This window comes from Scyliorhinus canicula, chromosome 9 (genome assembly GCF_902713615.1).
Source record: "Scyliorhinus canicula chromosome 9, sScyCan1.1, whole genome shotgun sequence".
Classification (NCBI taxonomy): Eukaryota; Metazoa; Chordata; class Chondrichthyes; order Carcharhiniformes; family Scyliorhinidae; genus Scyliorhinus; species Scyliorhinus canicula.
Genome location: NC_052154.1, coordinates 181,407,696 through 181,429,385, shown reverse-complemented (window position 1 = coordinate 181,429,385; position 21,690 = coordinate 181,407,696). Strand labels below are relative to the sequence as shown.

Genomic DNA, 21,690 nt, shown 5'->3' with positions numbered 1-21,690 from the left:
TGGTCCACCCACATCGACGCTACGACCAAGGAAGCACAGCAGCACCTGTACTTTCTCATGAAACTAAGGAAATTCGGCATGCCCACTCGTCTAGCTTCTCCAATCAGAAGTCGTAGTTAATCCCCATCTAAAATTTTATCTATCCTTTCTGGTCCCCCAATATCTTGAATACCCATAATTGAACATAGTCCTCCAGACATGGTTGAACCACTGCTTTGTATAGCTGTAGCATAACTTGCATAGAATAGAATCTCTACACTTCAGGAGGAGGCCATTCAGTCCATCGGGTCTGCGCCGACCGAAGCACCCGGAGGAAAGTCCATGCAGATACAAGGAGAACATGCAAACGCAACAACAAGACCTATCCCTCTTGAATCCCAGCATTACTTTCAACTTTTTTATTTCCTGTACTTTATCATGCCATTTTAAAGATAGATGTAAATGCCCCAAAGTTCTTTGGACCATCACTATTTCTAGCTTCTCAATAATTAGAGAGAATGTTGTTGTTCTATCCTTTCCAAGTCCATGACATGTGATAGGGATAGCATGCTTGGAAGGAACAAAGTTTCCCATCACTGGAGTTTTCGTCATGCCATTCCTGGCTCTGTTGCAGATTCATTGTTAGAGATCGATTGCTTTAATGAATCAATAACTTAATTGCGTTAAACAACTCTGAATCAATGTATCATTCAACTATCAGGTTGGTGGAAGTTGACTTTCTAAATTGCCTAGCAATTCCAATGTCATGAGCTTAGACTATTGTTTTGGGTATCACATTTGTGACCCTGCCTGGTAGAAATTCAGGTTCCTGGTTTAAATCAATCGAATCAAACAGATTCCACTTTATATCCTGGGAAATGTGAAAGCAAAAATAGAAGCAAAACTTTATATGACAAGCCCAGCTGCACATAAAGGAGGAACCATAACAAAGCATTCCAAATAAATACACTTTGAATCACTGATAACTTGCATCATTGAAGCAAACTTTCAGGTCGGGAATGGTGAGGGTAGTAATAAACAGGCTGCAGTCAATTTTGTACAATGTGACATGCTTGTTGGACCACAATGTGCTTCTGGCATGTTTCAGCTAAAGGACCCACAACAAGAGTGAGACATCGAAAATTACCTTTTCCCCTCAGGAGATAAAACAGACTAGACAAAAGTCATTGCCTTTCATGCAGATGACTACTGATTATACTACACTATAAACAGAGTCTGAATCTCAATTACAGTCTCAAACCATTTTCTTCCCCAACATGGAGCCAAAGGCTTGGCAAAATTGTACTGTCTTACTTGGAAATAAGATACATTCAAGGATATACAACATCTGTTCATTTGGAAACATGTGAAAAAAAAAGAACTTATCCAGCAACCAGCAAATGAATTTACTACTTCTTGGAAAAGAACATTTCAAAAGCAGTGTTTTTGTGTCTTAACACACAGTAGTAACCCATATCTTGTGTAATAAATATCAAAAACAATAATCTAGAAAATTAAATATTCTGATTTCTTTTAATTGGCTAGCAAAAGGAAAAAAGGAAAATCTAAAATAATTTGCACTTTAGCAAAAAGCAACACTTCCATGACAGCTCTGAGCACCGTGGAATGCGTTTGTGATTGCAGATTTGTTGGAATTTGATGTATTTCTGATATTATTTAAATGGGAAATTGAAGAACTGTAAGAACCCCCTATCATTGCCTGTCAATATTTCTTCTTCCCCATCTTACTCGAGCACAGTATATCAAGGCTGCCACCAAGTGGGCAATATTCACGTGTGGGCTTCAACAGCGAGTGTTAATAGACTTTTTAACTTCTTGTTTTGGGGGAGTGAGGGGCGGGGTTAGGTAAGAAAAACTGCAAGTGTTGCTTCCAGCTAACAGTGTACACTTCCCACAGGAAACTCTGATCATAAGTCTGCCATTCCCTCCTGCCTAATTCACTGCTATCAATTAGTACAGACCAAAGATAGAATCGGTAAGCTTCCTGATTACTGTAACTCCCGATTACTGGACCTCATTTACACACTGCAAGAAATTGCTGAGACATCAGGAAACAATTTTTAAGGATTAATTTTATGATTGGACAGGTCTCTAAAGCAACCCTTCACAATATTCTCACCATGGGTAGGTTCTGTACAGATGACAAGCACATCGATCAGTAGACATCTCCCCAGATGATGTCCCCTCAGAATCACTCCAATAAATAAATATTTTGCTCTCTTATCTCTCAGCATGATCACTTCATTGGCTACAGTTCTTCCTGATCTAATCGGCAGTATAATTCCCAATGTCAAATTGTAAAAAGTCAATTATTGCAAAAGTCACTACAAATAAATAGTTGACGTATACTACCAAAGTAGACTTTTTTAAAAAGAGGTAATTTAATCCCAACGGTATAGACACATCACTGATCATTGTATGCATGTTTGATCTCTTATTACAACCTTTCTCATTGTTAATGGTCTGCATTCAGTATATATCTATCAAATTGGCAGACGAGCTTTCTTTTTTATTTGTTCATGTGATTTGGGTACAGCTGGATTGGCCAGCATTTATTGCCCATCCCTTAATTGCCCTTGGGAAGGTGATGCTGAGCCATCTTCTTGACCCGCTGCCATACATGAGGTCTATGTTAGGAAGTGAGTTCCAAGATTTTGAGCCACAGACAAAGAAAGAACGGTGATGTGATTCCAATTCAGGGTGGTGTGTGATTTGGAGGGTGTTCCCGTTCATTTTCTGTCCTTTAAGTGGTAGAGGTAGTAGGGTTAGAAGGTGCCGTTGATGGAGCCTTGGTGAGTTGCTGCAGTGCATCTGGTAAATGGAACAAGCTGCTGTCATCATGCATCAGTGATATTGTCCAGGTTTTTCTGTATTTGGACACAGATTGTTTCAGTATCTGAGGAGTTGCAAATGGTGCTGAACATTGTGCAATCATCAGTGAACATTGCGACTTCTGACTTTTACGATGGAAAGAAGGTCATTGATGAAACATCCAAAGATGGTTGGGCTTAGGACACTATCCCGAGGAACCTCTACAGTGATGTCCTGGGATGGAGACGATTGCTATCTAACTACCAAAACCATCTACCTTTATGCCAGGTATGACTCCAACCTTTTTCCACACTGCCAGGTTGGTGCCAGTGTTGTATCTGTACTGGAACAGCTTAACTAGAGGCACGGCGGGGTGGCACAGTGGTTAGCTCTGCTGCCTCACGGCACCCAGGAACCAGATTCGATTGCGGCCCCAGGTCACTGTCCGTGTGGAGTTTGCATGTTCTCCCCGTGTCTGCGTGGGTCTCACTCCACAACCCAAAGATGGGCAGGGTAGGTGGATTGGCCACATAAACTGCCGCTTAACGGGTGAAAAAAAGTTACAAAAAACGAGGGGCATGGCTAGTTGTGGAGCACGTGTCTTCAGTACTAATGCTGGAATATTGCCAGGGCCTATTGTCTTTGCTGCCGCCGGTTTCCTTCAGCCATTTCTTGATATCACGTGGAATGAATCGAACCGGTTGAAGACTGGCATCCATAATGCTGGGGCCTCAGAAGGAGGCAAAGATGGATCATCCACTTAACACTTCTGGCTGAGGATGGTGGCCAATGCTCAAGCCTTTTCTTTTGCACCAATGTGTTGGGCTCCTCCATCATCGAGGATGGGGACATTTTGTGCAAGTTGTTTAATTGTCCACCACTATTCATGGCTGGATTTGGCGTGACTGCAGAGCTGAGATCTGATCTGTTGGTTGTGGAATCACTTAGCTCAGTCTATCGCATGATGCTTCCGCTGTTTGGCTCGCAAGCTGTGTTGTAGCTTCACCAGGTAGACACTTCATTTTAAGGTGTGCCTGTTGCTGCTCCTGGCATGCCCGCTTGCACTCTTTGTTGAACCAAAATTGATTTTCAAGTTTGATAATAATGGTAACAGATTGCGGTTGAGCACAATTCTGCTGCTGTTGATGGACCAAAGTTCCTCATTGATGCCAATTTTGAGTTGCTATATCTGTTCAAAAGCTATCCCATTTGGCACAACGGTAATGCCACACAACATGATGGTGGACATCTTCAATGTGAAGTGGGACTTATTTTCCACAAGGAGTGTGTTGTGGTCACTCCTATCAATACTGTCATGGGCAGATGCAACTGAGATACAGATTGGCAAGGACAAGAACAATTGGATTTTTCTCTTTTATTGGTTCCCCCATGACCTGCCAAAGACCCAGCCTTACAGCTGGCTTGGCCAGCTTGATCACCAGTAGTACTATCAAACCATCCATGGTGATGGACTATGAAGTCCCCCGTCCAGAGTCCATTTTGTGGTCTTGCCACTCAGTGTGGGCGTCAACATAGAGTAATACTGATTCATCATCTGTGGAGAAGGGATAACCAGCAGAATGTTTCCTTGCCCACCTGATGCCATGAGACTTCATGGCGCCCCGAGGTGATGTTGAGGGTGCCAGTGCAACTCCCTTCCGACTGTATATTACTGTGATGATCAGCCATGACCTTACTGAATGGCGGAGCAGGTTCGAAGGGCCAGATGGCCTACTCCTGCTTCTAGTTCTTATGCCTCTGCCACCGCTGGTGGGTCTGTGTTGTTGGTGGGCAAGACATCCCCAGAGACGGTGATTGTGGCGTCTTGGACATCATCCGGAGGGATTGGAGGATGAATCAACAGAATTTCGATGGGGGGGGCCTGCTATTTGATTTCATAGTCGGGTGCGTCTGACTACAGTTAGCCTGTTGGTTTACAGGAACAGTGTATTTCCTGAGAACATTATAGCACAAGATATATTTTGTAACCTGTATTATCCTCAAAATCTGCATACATTTGTGAAGATAATTAGGAGTCAAGGAGTCAGACTTTTCATGTTTAATGTTTTCTTTCGATTGTTAACAGCGAATTGGCAGTCCTGTGACTCTGTTTATCCATGCTTTCTTAAAAAAAGTGATCGTCTTTTGAGCGATGTTTCCATTCTGGGATCTTCCTGAATGATTGTCAATCACGATGAAACCAATGTGACATCTTTTGCTCACATGACATTGGCCAATTGGTCAATTAGCCCACATACATCGCTGATCCATTGAGAAAAATCAAAGCAGGGTTTATAATTAGAAACAAATCAGAACAAAGACAAAAAAAAGTACAAAATTGACTGATAAACAAGTACGGAAAATATCTGGTCTGAGGTTCTGCTGGGGTTAGGGATGCTGACCCACGATGAAATTGGGAGCCGCAAAACACTGAAGTTGCTATCAGCTGGTCAGCAAACTGGGTAAAATTGAATGGAAAAATTGTACCAGAGGTAGTATAAGAAAAACATGTAGGAACTAAAATACTTAGAAGTGTGAATAATGTGTAATGGTTTAAACATGAATATATGATGCAAAAATAGAGGCTTCCGGTGGCGTTATGTCGGGGGAAGACATGCACGAGATTGCTCCCTCTAGGGTACTGCACTTTTAGCCCTTTTTGCTTAGTTTCAGGGTGCATTTTCATTTAAAAACCTACATGTTTAACGTGATAAGATACCTACAAAGGTATTTTGTCAAAGCCCCTTTCTGGAAGCAGAGATGTGACTGATGGTCAATGCGAATAAAGCACCGATGGTCAAATAAACGATTAAGAGAATAGCTCCACGAGACAAAACTTCCAAATTGTGGGGCTACCAGAGGGAGATGGAAGGCCCAATTCCCCACAGAGTATTCTGGGTCCGGAGATGGGAGAGGGAGCATCACGACAACAAATGGAAAATCCAGGCCATCAGGTTTTACCAGGATGCGAGTGTAGAACTGGCGAAGGGGCGGGCGGAATTCAACAAAGCCAAGGCCACCCTGTATAAACGTGGAGTCCAGTATGGTGAGGTGCATCGGTCCCGGCCAAATATGACTTTTGACAGGAGAGACTACTCCAGTGGCATTAGCACTATCAACCTGTCTTCCAAAGCTTTTTATCTTGTATACATCACGATAAGCAAGAATACCAAATTTCAAACAATCACAACAAATTGTACTACAGGGAGGATTGAGTACTGATCGGTTGGCAAGACCACTCTGATTGGCTGAGGTATTGTCACGAAGAAGGTAACGTGGAACTGGAAGACCCTCAAACTCCCAGGGAATTCAAAAATGGCGAACGTTTGCAAATATTCCTTTTGTTTGTAGTGAATGGGTCCTGCATTAGAATGCAAGTCCCTTTCAGCAAGTGTAAATGAACCATGTTACAAGCTGAACTAACTTCCTCAGTTGGCTGTCCATGCAGCTGTTTGCACATTCAGGGTTGTCCAGAAAGTGTTGCCCAACTGCAGAATTACATCAAACAGTAAACATTTTGTTTTGGGTTCTGCAAGCACAGGCTGGCTGAGGATGGCCCGTACTCTAACTATTATGATCAATCAAAGGAACTTGCTGTTTGACTAGATCAGCCGATCGCTGGATTGTATTTTGTGATTATTTGAAATTTGGCATTTGTCCTGATCTGTGCAATGAAATGTTTTGGCAACATGCCTCTCTTTTCAGCAATATTAATTTATGCACTATCAAGCAACTGTTTGTAAACAGTTAGTTCACAGAGTTTCCAATGTCACAATAGTGACTCCACTCTACAAAAGTATTCTACTAGCTCTGAAACGCTCTGGGAACTACCATTGTTGTGCTGGCACTCTGTAACTGCAAATTCTTCCTATCTTTCTACCTATGTGCAATATTTGACAAGTGATCTTTTTCTCAGAGTGTTATGGATAAAATGTATGATATGTGCAGAGCTGTAATGTATACTGTGTGATAATTAAACAGTGAGAGGAAGTTAATCTGGAAGTTCTGAGACAATGCCATTCATGAACGCACACATGAAAATCGCTTATTGTCACGAGTAGGCTTCAATGAAGTTACTGTGAAAAGCCCCTAGTCGCCACATTCCGGCGCCTGTCCGGGGAGGCTGGTACGGGAACATGCATTTGCACATGCATTTAATGCTGCGGTTACATTAAGCCTCATCAGATATTTTCTTTCAAAGTGATTAAAGAATTTTACAATCCTGTCAAGAGGCAGATGAAAATGCATCGTCATAAGCTTTCATATTATTCTGCTTATTATATTTCTGACTCCCGCATATAACATATTTCTACAGCATGAGTCAAGTATAATAACTAGACATCAAAAATCCTAAAGGTGCACTGCCCTTGTGATAGCTTTCTATCTGCATCACAAGAATTTCCCCCAAAACATATGCATGAAAAACACTTGTTGTTTTCAACCTAATGCACAGAGGTAGATTTAAATTTTAAAATATGCGTTGCCTAACTCACCAACTTTTCCACACCTATATTTAATACACAATTTGCTTAAATGCACTGTATATAGTTTGAAACCATGTACAGCTGATAAAAATTAAGTCACCATACAGTATATGGTTTTAAATGCTCCATTTCCATGTGCTCACGTGTTGAATCTAATCTTTTAATAAACGTTTACTGAAAAGTTCGAATGGTTTTGCAGTTTTTCCTCTCTGCCTCTTTAGAGGTCTATTCCCTTGCTTACCTGCACACTTGGAAGACGTAAGATTGTATAAAAAAGGGTAGAACTGTAGACAGCGGATTAACTTCAGGTTGCTGTCACATTCAGGGCATCTAGTTGTTCTGTCCAGTGCTGCTCTGAAGGCTTGAAGAGCGGCGCTAACATTCCTCAGAGCCAGATAGGCATTTCCTAAGCTCAGAAGCGTGAGTGGCTAGAGGAAGAAATACTTGGTGGTTAATTCAGCCCTCAGACAAACTAAAAAAGGTGCAAATTCTGACAGTCATAGCGGTTTAGAAATAATACAGAACAACCCGCTCAACAGTTGGGATGTTAGCCAACTTTTGTCTATGTTACGCTTGTATCTGAAGTATTCAAAATTCAGAAAGGAAAATTTAAGACGTGTCCAGCCCAAATGGAAATCAGTGAAGATTTGAGCACCTATATGCCTGATACAGCAATAAATTAACAGATACATCATCACACTGAAATCTGATCAACTAAAACTGAGTGGCATTACAACAACAGCCAATGCTTCCTATTTGTCTACCTCCATTTTCAGAACTCATTATTTAGATCCAAAGAGATAACGATGAACGACAATGGCCCAAGTGCAACTAATGTAAAAAAATGGCAACATTTTCTCATTCTCTCTCATATGGATTTTGTGTCCACAAACTTGCATTAACTCCAGGATCCGGATATGAAAATTCTCATTACGTCTTGGTCACTAGAGCATTTTTAACCAGTGATTATATAAACCAGGTCATAGTTTTAATTTTTTTAGTCTGTGCTGAGTCAACTGATCTTCACACCACAGTTCCAATTTAAGAAGTAGAACTGTGCATTCGAGTCTTAGGCTCTGCAATTTTGGGGGAGGCCGGTATGCTGTGTGTGTGTGTGTGAGAGAAGAGTTTCAAAATTATTTTTTAGAATGTAGATGTTGATGGCAGGACTGGTATTTATCATCCCCATTTTCACTTGTAGGTTGCAGATTGTCATCTTCTTGAACTGCTGCAGTCCGTCTACTGAAGGTATCCCACCATGTCTGCAGCTACCTGCCGCAAGAGCCCGAGTCTTTTGCACTGTTGTTTGCAGAAGTTGAGGAAGCGGACCCTGGGCCCACAGAACCTTTGCTGGGAATATCCATCTGCTTCGAACTCTCGTCCTCTGTTCTGTGCAACGGCATGCAGCTGTGGAAAAGGCAGGTTGCTGCTGAGGTTGCTGCCCCCTCAGAGGTCTAAGCAACTGCATAATATGTAGCGTGTTCCACATTACATGCAAGCCTTACAGGCAAGATAAGGAATTCAAGGCACTCAAGGCAGCTGAAAAAAATTGTTGATCGCAAACAAATCATAATCGGGCTGAATGAGCAGCTTCTGTCAGTGCTAGTTCTTCACTGTACTAACCATACTCTTGCAGATTTCAGCCTTTTTGCTGTTGCTATTGGATCAGTTTTACTCAACGTGTTCTCACTGGGCACTCGCCTTTTCCAACCTGGCAAGGTGCATTGATAGTGCGGCGGAACCTGTGTGCTGGATGAATCCAGGGTTGGAAACACTTAGTGTGTTTAATTGGCTCAATTACTTTACTTTAGCTGAGTGGGGTGATGTCAGCATCTTGATCCAGTGTCAAATTCAGTGGATTTAACTTCGCGTTCATACCCATCTGCCCTTAGCTGGGAAAACTTCTCCCTCATGTTTGTAGAGTTTGAAACTAAGAAAGCCAACCCGCCACAGTGCTATCATAGTTTAAGTTATTTTAGATGTAATAATAGAATCTACGGCACAGAGACAGCCCTTAGGCCCAAATTGGTCCATGCCAACCAAAATGCCCATCTGAGCTAACCCCATTTGCCTGCATTGGGCCCATAACCCTTTCCTATCCATGTATCTGTCCAAATGTCTTTTAAATGTTGTCAATATCCCTGCCTCAACCACTTCCTCTGGCAACTCATTCCACACCCTCCGTGTAAAAGGTTCCGATTAATTATTTTCCCTCAACTTAAATCTATGCCTTCTCGTTCTCGATTCCCGAACCCTGGGAAAGAGACGAGTGCATTCACCCTACAGGAGCTGATTTAGCACAGTGGGTTAAGACAGCTGGCTTGTAATGCAGAACAAGACCAGCAGCGCAGGTTCAATTCCGGTTCCAGCCTCCCCGAACAGGCGCCGGAATGTGGCTACTAGGTGCTTTTCACAGTAATTTCATTGAAGCCTACTTGTGACAATAAGCAATTATTATTATTATTATCCATGCCTCTCATGATCTTATACACTTCTGTAAGATCACACTCAGTCTCCTACGGTTCCTAAAAAAAGTCATAGCCTTTCCAATCTCTCCCTATAACTCAGTCCCTTGAGTCCTGGCAATATCCTTGTAAATCTCTTCTGCACGCTCTCCAGTTTAATAACATCTTTCCCATAGCAAGAGGACCAAAACTGAGCACAATACTCCAGGTGCCAATATCCTGTACAACTGCAACATAACTTCCCAAATTCTATACTCAATGCCCTGACTGATGAAGGCCAGTATGCCAAAAGCCTTCTTCACTGCTCTATCTACCTATGACACCACCTTTAGAGAACCGTGCACCTGAACTCCAACATCCCTCTGTTCCACGATACTCCCCAAGGTCCAACCATTCACCGTGAAATTTCTACCTGGATTTGACTTTCCAAAATGCAACACCTCACGCTTGAACTCCATTTGCCATTTCTCAGCCCACTGATCAAGACCCTGCTGCAATTTTTGATAACCTTCCTCACGATCTACAATACCACCTATTTTAGTGTCATCTGCAAACTTACTGATCATGCCTTGTACATTCACATCCAAATCCTTGATATAGATAACTGACAGCAGTGGGGCCAGCACTGACCCCCGAGGCAAACCACTAGTCACAGGCCACCAGTCCGACAAGCATCCTTCCACCATGACCCTCTGCTTACTATCAAGCCAATTGTATATCCAATTTGCCAGCTGTTCTTGGATTCCTTGTGATCCAACCTTCCAGAGCAGCCTAACATGTGGAACTTAATCAAAGGCCATGTAGACCACATCTACCACCCTGCCCTCATCAGCCTTCCTGATCACTTCATGAAAGATCTCCAACAAATTTGTACGGCATGATCTCCCATGCACAAAGCCATGCTGACTATCCTAATCAAACCCTGTCTTTCCAAATGCCTGGATATCTTATCCCTAAGAATCCTCTCGAGTAACATCACAGATGTTAGGCTTACCAGTCTATAATTCCCAGGTTTTTCTTTGCAGCTCTTCTTAAATAAGGGCACAACATTTGCCAGCCTCCGTGGCTAAAGATGATGCAAATATCTCAGCCAGGGCTCTTGCAATTTCTTCTTTAGCCTCACGCAGTGTTCTTCGATATGCCTGGCCAAGACCAGATTTATCCACTTTCAGGCATTTTAATACGTCCATCACCTCCTCAAGTGCAATGTGAACTGTCCCCAACATATCGTCATTAATCCAGTTTCCCAAGTCTTCATGTCTTTCTCCACAGTAAACACAAGAGGAGAAATATCACCCCCCCTTTCCTTGAGGTTCTACACATATGTCCTCGTTGGTCCTATTCGCGCTCTAGAACATAGAACAGTACAGCACAGAACAGGCCCTTCAGCCCTCGATGTTGTGCCGAGCAATGATCACCCTACTCAAACCCACGTATCCACCCTATACCCGTAACCCAACAACCCCCCCCCCTTAACCTTTTTAGGACACTACTGGCAATTTAGTTATTCTTCTCTAGTTATTATTCTTCTTTTAAGTAGTTATTCTGCTCTAGTTATTCTTCTTCTTTTAATATACTCAAAGAATTCCTCTGGATGCACCTTAATCCTCTAGGCCAAAGCTACCGCGTGCTCCCTTTTTTCCCTAATTTCCTTCTCGGGTGTACTCCTGTATCCCCTGTACACCTCCAGGGAATCCCTCGATTCCAGCTGCTTGTACCTGAGCCATGCCTTCTTCGTCTTCCTGGTCAAAACCTCAATATGTTTTGTCATCCAGGGTTCCCAACTCATGGCATCCCTGCCCTTAATCCTGAACTCCAACTACTTCACTTTTAAAGGCGTCTCAATTGCTGGAGGTCCCTTTGCCCTCAAACAAGCTACTCCAATTAATCCTTGCAAGCTCCTATCTAATTCCATCAAAATCTGCCTTGCCCCAATTTGCAACTTGCAACTGTGGACCAGTTTTGTCCCTTTCCATAACTATTTTAGAATCAGTGGTCACAACTATGGTCACTGGTCCCAAAGTGGTCCCCCACCATCACCTTAGTCACTTGTCTTGCCCTATTTCCCAAGATTAGGTCATGTTTTGCCCTTTCCAGAATAGGACCCTCCACCTACTGTTTGAGGAAACTTTCCTGAACGCACTTAACAAATTCCCATCTAAGCCCTCAACACTATGGCAGTCCCAGTCTATGTTAGTAAAATTAAAATTACCTACTATGACTAGCTGGTTTAGCTCACTCGGCTAAATCGCTGGCTTTTATAGCAGGCCAGGAGCACGGTTCGATTCCCGTACCAGCCTCCCCGGACAGGCGCCGGAATGTGGCGACTAGGGGCTTTTCAAAGTAACTTCATTGAAGCCTACTCGTGACAATAAGCGGTTTTCATTTTCATTTCATTTATTACTCTTACAAGTCTCCCCAATCTCTCTGCATATTTGCTCTTCTAATTCCCATTGACTATTTGGGGGGCTATAATATGACCCCAATAAGGTCACCATCCCCTTCTTATTTCTTAGTTCCACCCACAAAGCCTCGCTGGATGATCCCTCTGTTATTCATCTGACTGCTGCCGTGATGCTCCCCTTAAACAAAAATGCAACTCCTCCTCCTCTCTTTCCTCCACCTCTGTCCCGCTTAACATTAAGAACCTTGGAACATTAAGCTGCCAATCCGGTCCCACCTTTAGCCGTGCTTCAGTTATGGCTATAATATCCCAGTCTCACGTACCTATCCATGCCCAGAGTTCATCAGCATTACCTGTCAGCCCTCATGCATTGAAATAGATGCAACTTAATCCAACAGGTTTTCCCCGCACCCTGCTGCGTTCCTGCCTATCATGTCTATTCAGCTTGTCATTGCTGAGTACTACATCTCCTTTCAGCCCCTCATTTGCTTCCCTGCTGCTGAGGATCCCATCGCCCTTTAATGTGTAACGTTAACTTGTACTATAGAATGTAGATTAGATCATGCACCATTTCTCTGTCACGTTTTGAAGTGCAAGCAGGTTCTTTGCAGTAATAGAACTGAGTTAGATTTTGGCTGTTCATTGGTTCGATGCATGGCAACAATTTATATCCTGTTTAACTTACCTCTGTGCTGTTAATAGCAAGTGCTTTATGCAAAAGAGCAGCAGCATCCTGATGTAGCTCAATGTGGATGAGTAGGTTGGCCAAGTTGACGAGTGGAATATCCATATAATCTTCTGGAACCAGATTTAGTGCTTGTCTCAAACAGCCAAGAGCAGAGGTTGTGTTGCCAATAGCTCGCCAGTACAAACCCGCTTCATTCAATAGTAACCACATCGGAGCAGTTTGCTGGAAGACAAACAGATCTGCTGTTTTTTTTTTAAATGAAAATAATGCACGTCATCAAAATCAATGAGTAGATCAGTCAAGAAATAACATGAAATAAGAATCATAGAATTTACAGTGCAGGAGGCCATTCAGCCCATCGAGTCTGCATCAGCCCTTGGAAAGAGCACCCAACCCAAGCCCACACCTCCACTCTATCCCCGTAACCCCACCCAACCTTTCTGGACACTAAGGGAAATTTAGCATGGCCAATCCACCTAACCTGCACATCTTTGGACTGTGGGAGGAAACCGGAGCACCCTCAGGAAACCCACGCAGACAGGGGGAGAACGTGCAGACTCCACATAGACAGTGAGTCAAGCAGGGAATCAAATCTGGGACCCTGGAGCTGTGAAACAACTGTGCTAACCACTGTACAATGTGCTGCTCATGCAGTCAAAACATTTGCTTCCAGTTATGTATAAATTACAAACTTCCAATACATAGCTATAGTGAGAATAACATGTTCCATCTTGTGTGAGAATGATGAGCAAGGGTTGAGTATGGTGATTCAGAAAACCTTGTTCTGTCTAGTTTGAGAATACTGAGGTATAACAAAGCTCAACATCAACAGGACTCATTGTGCAATAGTTGAAAATATTCACCATTTCTCTTTCACAATTGGTGCATGACCATATGATAAACAAATTAACTTTTTGTGTGGTTAATCCTCAAGTTAGGCAATGAATAATAGCATTAGGGCAGTAATTCAGAACTATAGGTATTGTTAGAGAGATGGAGGAGAGACAATTTAAACTAGCGCGGTTATATTTTTGTAGGGGTACAGGAACACAGAAGCCTGGGACGTAGGAATACAAATCTTTGCAAGTGGCAGGACAAATTTCAGAAGGCTGTTGAAGCAGAAGAGATCCTTGGCTTTATTAATGGAGCAATCAAATATAAAAAAGGTTACAGTCATGCGAAGCCCTTCTAAATCATTGGTCGCCTCAGCTGGAGCAGTATGTTTAAATCATGGGAAGTGATCTTGCTCAAACAGAGAAGATTTTGAAGGGGCTTGACAGAATTATGTTCAGAGGTCGTTTCTTCTTAAGAGAATCTAGAACTAGGGAGCACGGTTTCAATGGGGTCTCCATTTGAGACAGAGATGGGGAGAAATTTCTTCTCGGAGGGTCACAATCAGGTCAGCCATGATCTTGTTGAAAGCCAGGAGTAGGCAAGTAGGTAAAGAGGAGATTCGATAGGTGTTCGAAATTATGAAAGGTTTTGGTGGAGTAAATAAGGAGAAACCACTGCCAGTGGCAGAAGAGTTGATAACCTGGTGAGACAGAGGTGGCACGGGGAAACATTTTTAATGTAGTGAATCATTGTGATCTGGAATGTACTGCCTAAAAGGGTTGTAGGCTCAATAAATAGCAACATTCAAAACAGAATAGTATAAATACTTGAACGAAAAAATCTACGTAGCCAAACGGAAAGAGTGGTTGAAAGTGACTAATTAGATATCAAAGAGCTGGCGTGGGCATGAGGAGAGCCAATGGCCTCTTTCTATGCTGTATCATTTTACGGTTAGGCTCCCCAGGGTTAGGTCGTAACAATCCGGCAGAATAAATGACAAAAAAAAAGAGATTCGTGAGACTTCAATTTTCATTGCCTCTATTTAAGCGAGGTGGCATAAATCATGAATAATCAGATTTTGTTTCTCTAGATTGAATAAAAATTGCTGATCTGTTTGAGGGTAGAGAGCACAAACGTTGCAGGTTGATATTAAAATACAGAACAACACATCCTGTAAGTGGAATTATTCCACAAGTGTTAAAGATTCATCGTTCACACACGACTAATCAGTTGCAGAAGCATTTAAAAAGAGTGAAATAGTGAAACAAACAAATGCTCGGTGACTCAAATAGATTGGAATGCACTTGTTTCAACAATTGAGCAACTGGGGTGTTATTGGTTAGAGAATAATCAGCAGGTCAGTTAGCAGTGGAAAACCAGAAGTCAGTCAATGTTACAAGCCTTCTGCAGGGAGGGTCATTGGAGATGGACAGATTTAAAAAAAGGAACCCAACAGTAAGCACTAAGGAAAAGGGCTGGGGAAAACAGGAAGAGAGAAATATATGAAATAGCGGAGTGTAAAACAAGAAATGAATAAATAGCAGGTGTTATATTATCAGGCAGAGTGGTGTCCATTCCAAGTACCAACTCCATTCTATCCCGCACCCCACCGTCCATAACACCATTATCTTGTTCCACGTTGCCAGCACAGAAAAAAAGGTCAGAAGTCAGGACCATGAGGCACTCCGATTTCTGGCACCTGCAATGTGTCATGATTATACCGTGTTTGGTTCACAGCAGCTTATGGGAAAGAAAATGCCAGGAAAAGTCCTCACCATTTTGTACAGTAAAACACATCGCAACTTTAAATGACCTTTAAGCCAGTTTCTCACTCCCCCTGCTGCAAATTTATGGATCAAGTAGGAACTGCCTAACAGGGCAGATTCAGAAACATTTTCCATAGGAATGCCAACAAAATTTTGGTGGCTACTATTTTCTTCAACGCAAATTGAGCACTTTGATCCAAAAACTACTTTCCAAATACTTCCTGCCTCCTTAAAATATGACAAACATAAAAAGAACACCAAGGACGGGGCTTACAATTGTTCAAAAAATATATTTGCACGGGGGCCGTTAAATAGATGTTCTGATATTTGCAAACTTATTTTCGGGAGGCTACAAGCAGTTTTGGAAGGAAGCTGATGTTCACATCAATGATCATAATACACGTACTAAAACAGCCATACGGGAAGAGGTCTAAAGTGCTGGAGACTCCCTCGATGATACATCAGCTTTAATCTGACACACAAAAATGATTTGCTCACCTTTTCAATAGCTTGTGAGATGACCTCCCCAACTTGCTCCTCGTTAATACTCAAGTGAGAAAACAGAGCCTGGTGAAAAACAGCAAATTACAATTGTATTTCGAGGAATGATGTATTGCATGTTTAGCACAGTGGGCTAAACAGCTGGTTTGCAATGCAGAACAATTCCAGCAGCGCGGGTTCAATTCCCGTATCGGCCTCCCCAAACAGGCGCTGGAATGTGGTGACTAGGGGCTTTTCACAGTTTCTTCATTGAAGCCTACTTGTGACAATAAGCGATTATTATTATGCCCACTTTGCGGTGCAAATCTTTGGGCAGCAAAAGCTCAACCGTGCTGGTCTTCAATGTATAGGGAGAACAGTTACCACACTCGAGTAGTTCCCTATAATTCAACTGCTTTCTCATATCTGAAGCAGGTATACAAATTGATGTGTTTATTTTAACAGATAGAAGCACATTTGTTCAATGTGAACCCATTTGCTTTAAATAAAATGGGATACTTGGAATATTTTGCAATGCAGGTCTTTCCATGATATCAGTACTTTCGGGGACGTGGGAGGGCACACGACGCTGGGACTCATACCCCCAGTGCCCAGAGCAGTGAATATCAATTTTGCCAGGTGCTCACTCTCTCTCTTCTCTCTCTCCTCCTCCCTCCTCCCCCCCCCGGGCAGTTTGGGGGCCTGGCTCCCATTTGCATTTAGCACTACACCTTGCTTCCGCTCCCCTTCTCACGATGTTGTGACCCATCCCAGTAACCGAATCTCAAGTTATTGCAGCCACATTTTGCCGCAGGTGCCCTGCCATTTAGACACATCCTTCTTTTCTTTTTCCCCCTTGGATTTCAGATGTCAGAGAGGTGGAGGTTGTAAATATAAGCCAGTTGTTTTTGACGAGTCAGTCCCTGCTGTGTGACAAAGCTGGTTCCGTTGCTTTGTTGTTAATCTTTCGCTGTGTGGTTCTGTGCTGTTGCCTCTCCTACAAATTGCTTTGTGTGTATGAACAGAAATCCAAAATCGAAAACAGCTAATTTTTTAATAAAAACATGCTCTTTTGCATTGGCATGTAACCAAGCACTGTAACAATCGACGCAAAGGTTGTAAAAGATCCCTTAAGACCCAGTTAAGACCTCCTATTTTGAATGGATTTATCATGGTTTCACTAATAAACTTTTGGAGTTTCCAGGACTCCACAGGAATTCAGGAAAATTAGTATTTCTAGGACTGGACAATGCTGGAAAGACAACTCTGCTGCACATGGTCATAGATGATAGACTGGCACAATATGTGCCAATGCGACATCCAACCCCAGAAGAGCTAATGATTGCTGGGATGACTTTTACTACAAGCCTGCAGGGTCTGCAAACAATACCTCCCTGCTATCAATGCTTTTGTCTTCGTGATTGACTGCGCAGACTGACAGCATCTGGCATGATCGAAAGCAGAGCTTGATGCACTCATGACAGATAAAACCAATGTGTCTATTGTTATCCTTGGTAACAAAATTGACCGACCTGGGGCAGTGAAGAGAAGTTCCGAGAAATGCTTGGATTGTACAAACAACAGGAAAGGGAAATATTTCCGTGAAGGAGCTTAATGCACGATCACTGGAAGTCTTCATGTGCAGTGTCCTAAATCAACAAGTTTATGGAGAAGGTTTCTGCTGGCTAGTTCATTACATAGACTGAAGTTCACTTTGGGAAAGTTATCTGTCATCGGCTGAAGATCAGTTACCAACATGCAGCAACTTTTTAAAAATGATTATTAAAAAAAGTCAGTACTTTTCATCCAGCCAGTAAGCTTGACTGCATTGGCTTAATATGTTGCGACCTGTGCTACTAACCTTTGCATTGCTGTTTTAATTGAAATCATAAATACCCTTTGTAGTATTTTCACCAATTGCAAGTCAGTTTCTAACCCGTGCAAGTAGAAAATGGCATTTTCTCAACCATTCCCTCCGGTTTTGGGAATGGTGATTTACTACTTCTGGAAAATAGTTTTGGTTTCCATACTTCAGGAAGGATACATTTGCCTTGGAGGCAGTATAGCAAGGTTCACTCGATTGGTTCCTGGACAACAGGATTGTCCTTAAAAGTATGCGTGAACTGAGCCTACATGCTTTGGAGTTTAGAAGAATGAGAGGTAATCTTACTGAAATGTTCCAGATTCTAAAGGGGCTTGACAGGGTAGATACGGAGATGGGGAATGTAGAACACTTGCACAGCTTCAGGATAAGGGGTTGATTATTTAGGGCAGGAGGTCTTGTGACACAGTGGCAGCACTCCTACCTCTAAAGATAGAAGATTCAGGTTCAAGTCCAATGTCAGGACTTGCTGGTCACAGGAGCTTTCACATAACATGGTTCAACAGACTGATAATCAGCTTCCACCACTTCCCCACTATTCCCCAAAGTGTGGGTGCGAAGATACGCAAAGTAAAATGAGGACAATGGGGAGGATAATTTCTCGACTTAAACAGTTGGGATTTTTCTAACTTGTCTACGAAGGAGCATTGTAAATGCTCCATTGATGAGCATATTTAAGACTGAGATAGACAGATTTTCGGTATCAGAGATTCAAGATAGGAGGATAAAAGCAAATTACTGCAGATGCTGGAATCTGAAATGAAAGGGAAAATCTTAGCAAGTCTGGTAGCATCTGTAGGGAGAGAAAAGAGCTAACGTTTCGAGTCCGATGACAGCTTTGACAAAGAGTCATCGGACTCGAAACGTTAGCTCTTTTCTCTCCCTACAGATGCTGCCAGACTTACTGAGATTTTCCAGCATTTTCCCTTTCGATCAAGATAGGAGTGGGCTGGAAAGTGGAGTTGAGGCGAAAAATCAGCAATGATTGTGTTGAACAGCGGAGCAGGCTCCAGCAGCTCTATGGTCTGCTCTTGGGCTCCCAACTCCCTTGCAGACTCTGGCACCAGTTTTTATTTCATAGAAACATGCTCGAACAGCGCCGAGATATTGCTCTGCCAGTAGTTTAGGATTCAACAAGACCAGTACAATATGGCATTCAGTTGCGTATTTATAGCTACCTGCTTGGCATAGTAGTCTGGTATTCCAGATTTCAAATCTGGCCTGTTTTCCAGTTCTTTCACTAGATGATTCAGCTTTTCATTATTGTGGAACTCTAACATGGAAGAACAGTCAGGAAGGCGGCCAGCCACATCTCTATCTTGCTTTCCTGAAAATGTCAGAAGTGATTGGACACTAGCAAAAACAAAAACAAAAATTCTCAATTGTTTACTGATTCGTAATATTAATGGGACATATTAAATTTACTTGAAAATGAAAGCAAACAGCAAGTTATATTTTAAAGTATTAAATTGCAGAATGCGATTAATCTGTTTAATCAACATTATTTTCCTAGCTTGTTAAATGTGAACTCATTAGTACGTGACACATGGCAAAATATCACTATTGGAGGTACGTGGCTGACATTACGTTGCTCCATTCTGGGCAGCTGAAACACATTTTCTTGAACAATAAGTGTTTATTTTCCTTAAGAACAGATAGGATATGGTTTCAAACACATCTCCAGGTTGAACTAACAACTATTCAAGTTTCACTCCTATTATTTCTGTATTCCGAACAATCCCTGCTACTAGCTTTATAACACAGTCCAAGCCATACAGATCTTCTGGAAAATGATTGAAAAACCACAAGGGCTTAACTCTTAAAAAAAAAAGAAATCGGTGATCATTACTGTTCTGTGGCTACGGTGTGCTGTGCTTGGTTGCGAAAATGTCATCCCGGTACCTTACAAAGTACCACAATTTTCAAACAATACTCACCCAAAACCTTTGTATTCTGGAGGTAGAAAGTATGTTGGAAGATCGGCTGCAGTGGGAAGGGTGGGATAGGTGCGCATACAGTCCAACCTTTTGGGCCACAATATATCCTGGCAACATAAAAAGCACACAAATAAGTATTACATATCTTAGTACTGCATTTGTAATTCCAACCAAGTATAATTTTCTTCAACGCTTACCAATTTTTTTTCAGCAAATTTCTACGGAATCATAAAGTAGAAGACAAATGCCTGAAGTGGTCATTTCTGAACAAAATAATACCTTAAACTAATTTTCACAAAATAAGCATTTTTCTCTTCTCCCCACTCCCAGCAAACAAGAGTTGGTAGGCAACCTGATATCGTACGCCTGACTGCTCCACTTTGTACCTGGCTGCGCTGGTGCAAGCTGGGGTGACCCTCCTATGAACCTATCTCTCTCACTTTCCTGTATTGTGCTCGGAGAATAGAAACGGCATAACCTTCTGCATAACTGGCTAATCAAGAGATTCCCTATCAGTCTGGGGAGCAGTGTACGTGTTTGCCAGTGCTCTGCCTCGGAGTACATAAAACCCTTGTTATGTGTCACTAGTGTAGAACATTATACCAAAGCAGAGTGGCCCAATAAAAGCACCCAAGAAAGTCTTTTAGCACAACATTTATAACAAAGTCAGACAGACTTACTGCAAGTGTTTGTCGATCCTATACTAACACGGAGCTGAAACAATTGATAAAACTACAATTTAAATCAATTTTCCACTGTCACAAAGGACAGTTTCAACAACTTGCTCAAATAATGCAAAATCAAAAATTACATCAGATAAAACAAATCAATTAAGATGCCAGTAGGAAGTAATGATGAGTAAAAATGGAATGCACAGGAATATATTCAAACTAAAACCAAAATCTTGAGTTTATGAATGAGAGAAACCTTGAGGGGGAAAAAACTGTACCGCAAATTTAATATATAGTGTTGATCTGCAGGAATAATGTTCAAGAATTTTGCTCCTGTAAGGATTCAAAAGTACCCCATCAAAGCAAATAACTGAAGTGGAATGAGAAGAGGTGGTTGGTTGGTAATGGTGTTGGGGGAGGGGCGTGAAACAAGTAATACAAGACTCTAAATTATCCCACCTCTCCTTCCTTCTTACTTACATTATAGGTTGAGAAATCCTTCCCCCATATATTCAACACTGATCGGCCTGCTGGTGATGACGGAAATTGCTGCTGCATGTTGCTCCAAGTAACATTCATCACCAACTCCATCTCAACGGGCATCATATTGGAGGTAGAACTGTCCTCTCCAAACTGAAAGAGGAAGTGCCATTTAAAACAATGAATGAAATATCAGCTCTCAGCATTTTTCCAATAATAAGATATACCGAATACAGATCCACCATGTGATTCAATTAAGCTCCTTCCATGACAGCCCAGTTAAGCTTTCTGGAGCACGGACCAAAAACGAAAGAGTAAGGGAATGTTCAGTGGAGAATCACCCTTTGGCAATCTGAAGCTTGACTAAAAGACATGGGTAACTCATTCCAAATTGTTTTCTGATGTCTTGACGAGAAACTAATAGAAGCTACATGTAGCACAGAAGGAGGAGGGACAAATTCTTTCACAAAAAAAAAGCTTAGGGTATTCTGCAAATATCCTGGCATGCATTAAGTGGTCATTCTGTATGAAATGAGAGATTTGTAAAGAAAAAAAGAGAATTACAACAGATTCTGCAAAATATTTTATATAAAGTCATAATTGATTTTGACATCCATAAAACATAAACCAAATTTAAAAGATCAGCTTTCGATGAGAATGGCTCAGACTTTGGCAGTTGTAACAATAGTGAAACCGCCAGCATTCCAGCATCCCAGAAAACTAACAGCAACTTCTGGTGTCTGGAAACGTTCAGTTAAATGTAGAAACTGCTATCTGTGATTCCCTCC

The 21,690-nt window shown here is 42.0% G+C and overlaps 1 protein-coding gene and 1 pseudogene across 4 annotated transcripts in view; one reads left to right on the top strand and one right to left on the bottom strand.

Moving 5' to 3' along the window:
• Positions 1 to 21,690, bottom strand: part of ttc17 (tetratricopeptide repeat domain 17) — a 107,904-nt gene that overhangs the window by 43,095 nt on the left and 43,119 nt on the right. For all 4 annotated transcript variants that reach the window (XR_005461950.1, XM_038808275.1, XM_038808276.1 and 1 more), the window contains 6 exons: positions 20,903 to 21,055; positions 19,752 to 19,858; positions 18,993 to 19,167; positions 15,951 to 16,019; positions 12,850 to 13,074; positions 7,537 to 7,723 (listed from right to left, as the gene is read on the bottom strand). Coding sequence is in view for 3 of the 4 variants with exons in the window: in XM_038808275.1 (XP_038664203.1) it covers positions 7,537 to 7,723; positions 12,850 to 13,074; positions 15,951 to 16,019; positions 18,993 to 19,167; positions 19,752 to 19,858; positions 20,903 to 21,055 (916 nt within the window). In the remaining variant the exon portion in view is untranslated. The remainder of the gene's footprint in view (positions 1 to 7,536; positions 7,724 to 12,849; positions 13,075 to 15,950; positions 16,020 to 18,992; positions 19,168 to 19,751; positions 19,859 to 20,902; positions 21,056 to 21,690) is intronic.
• LOC119972004 lies at positions 16,296 to 17,638 on the top strand (annotated as a pseudogene).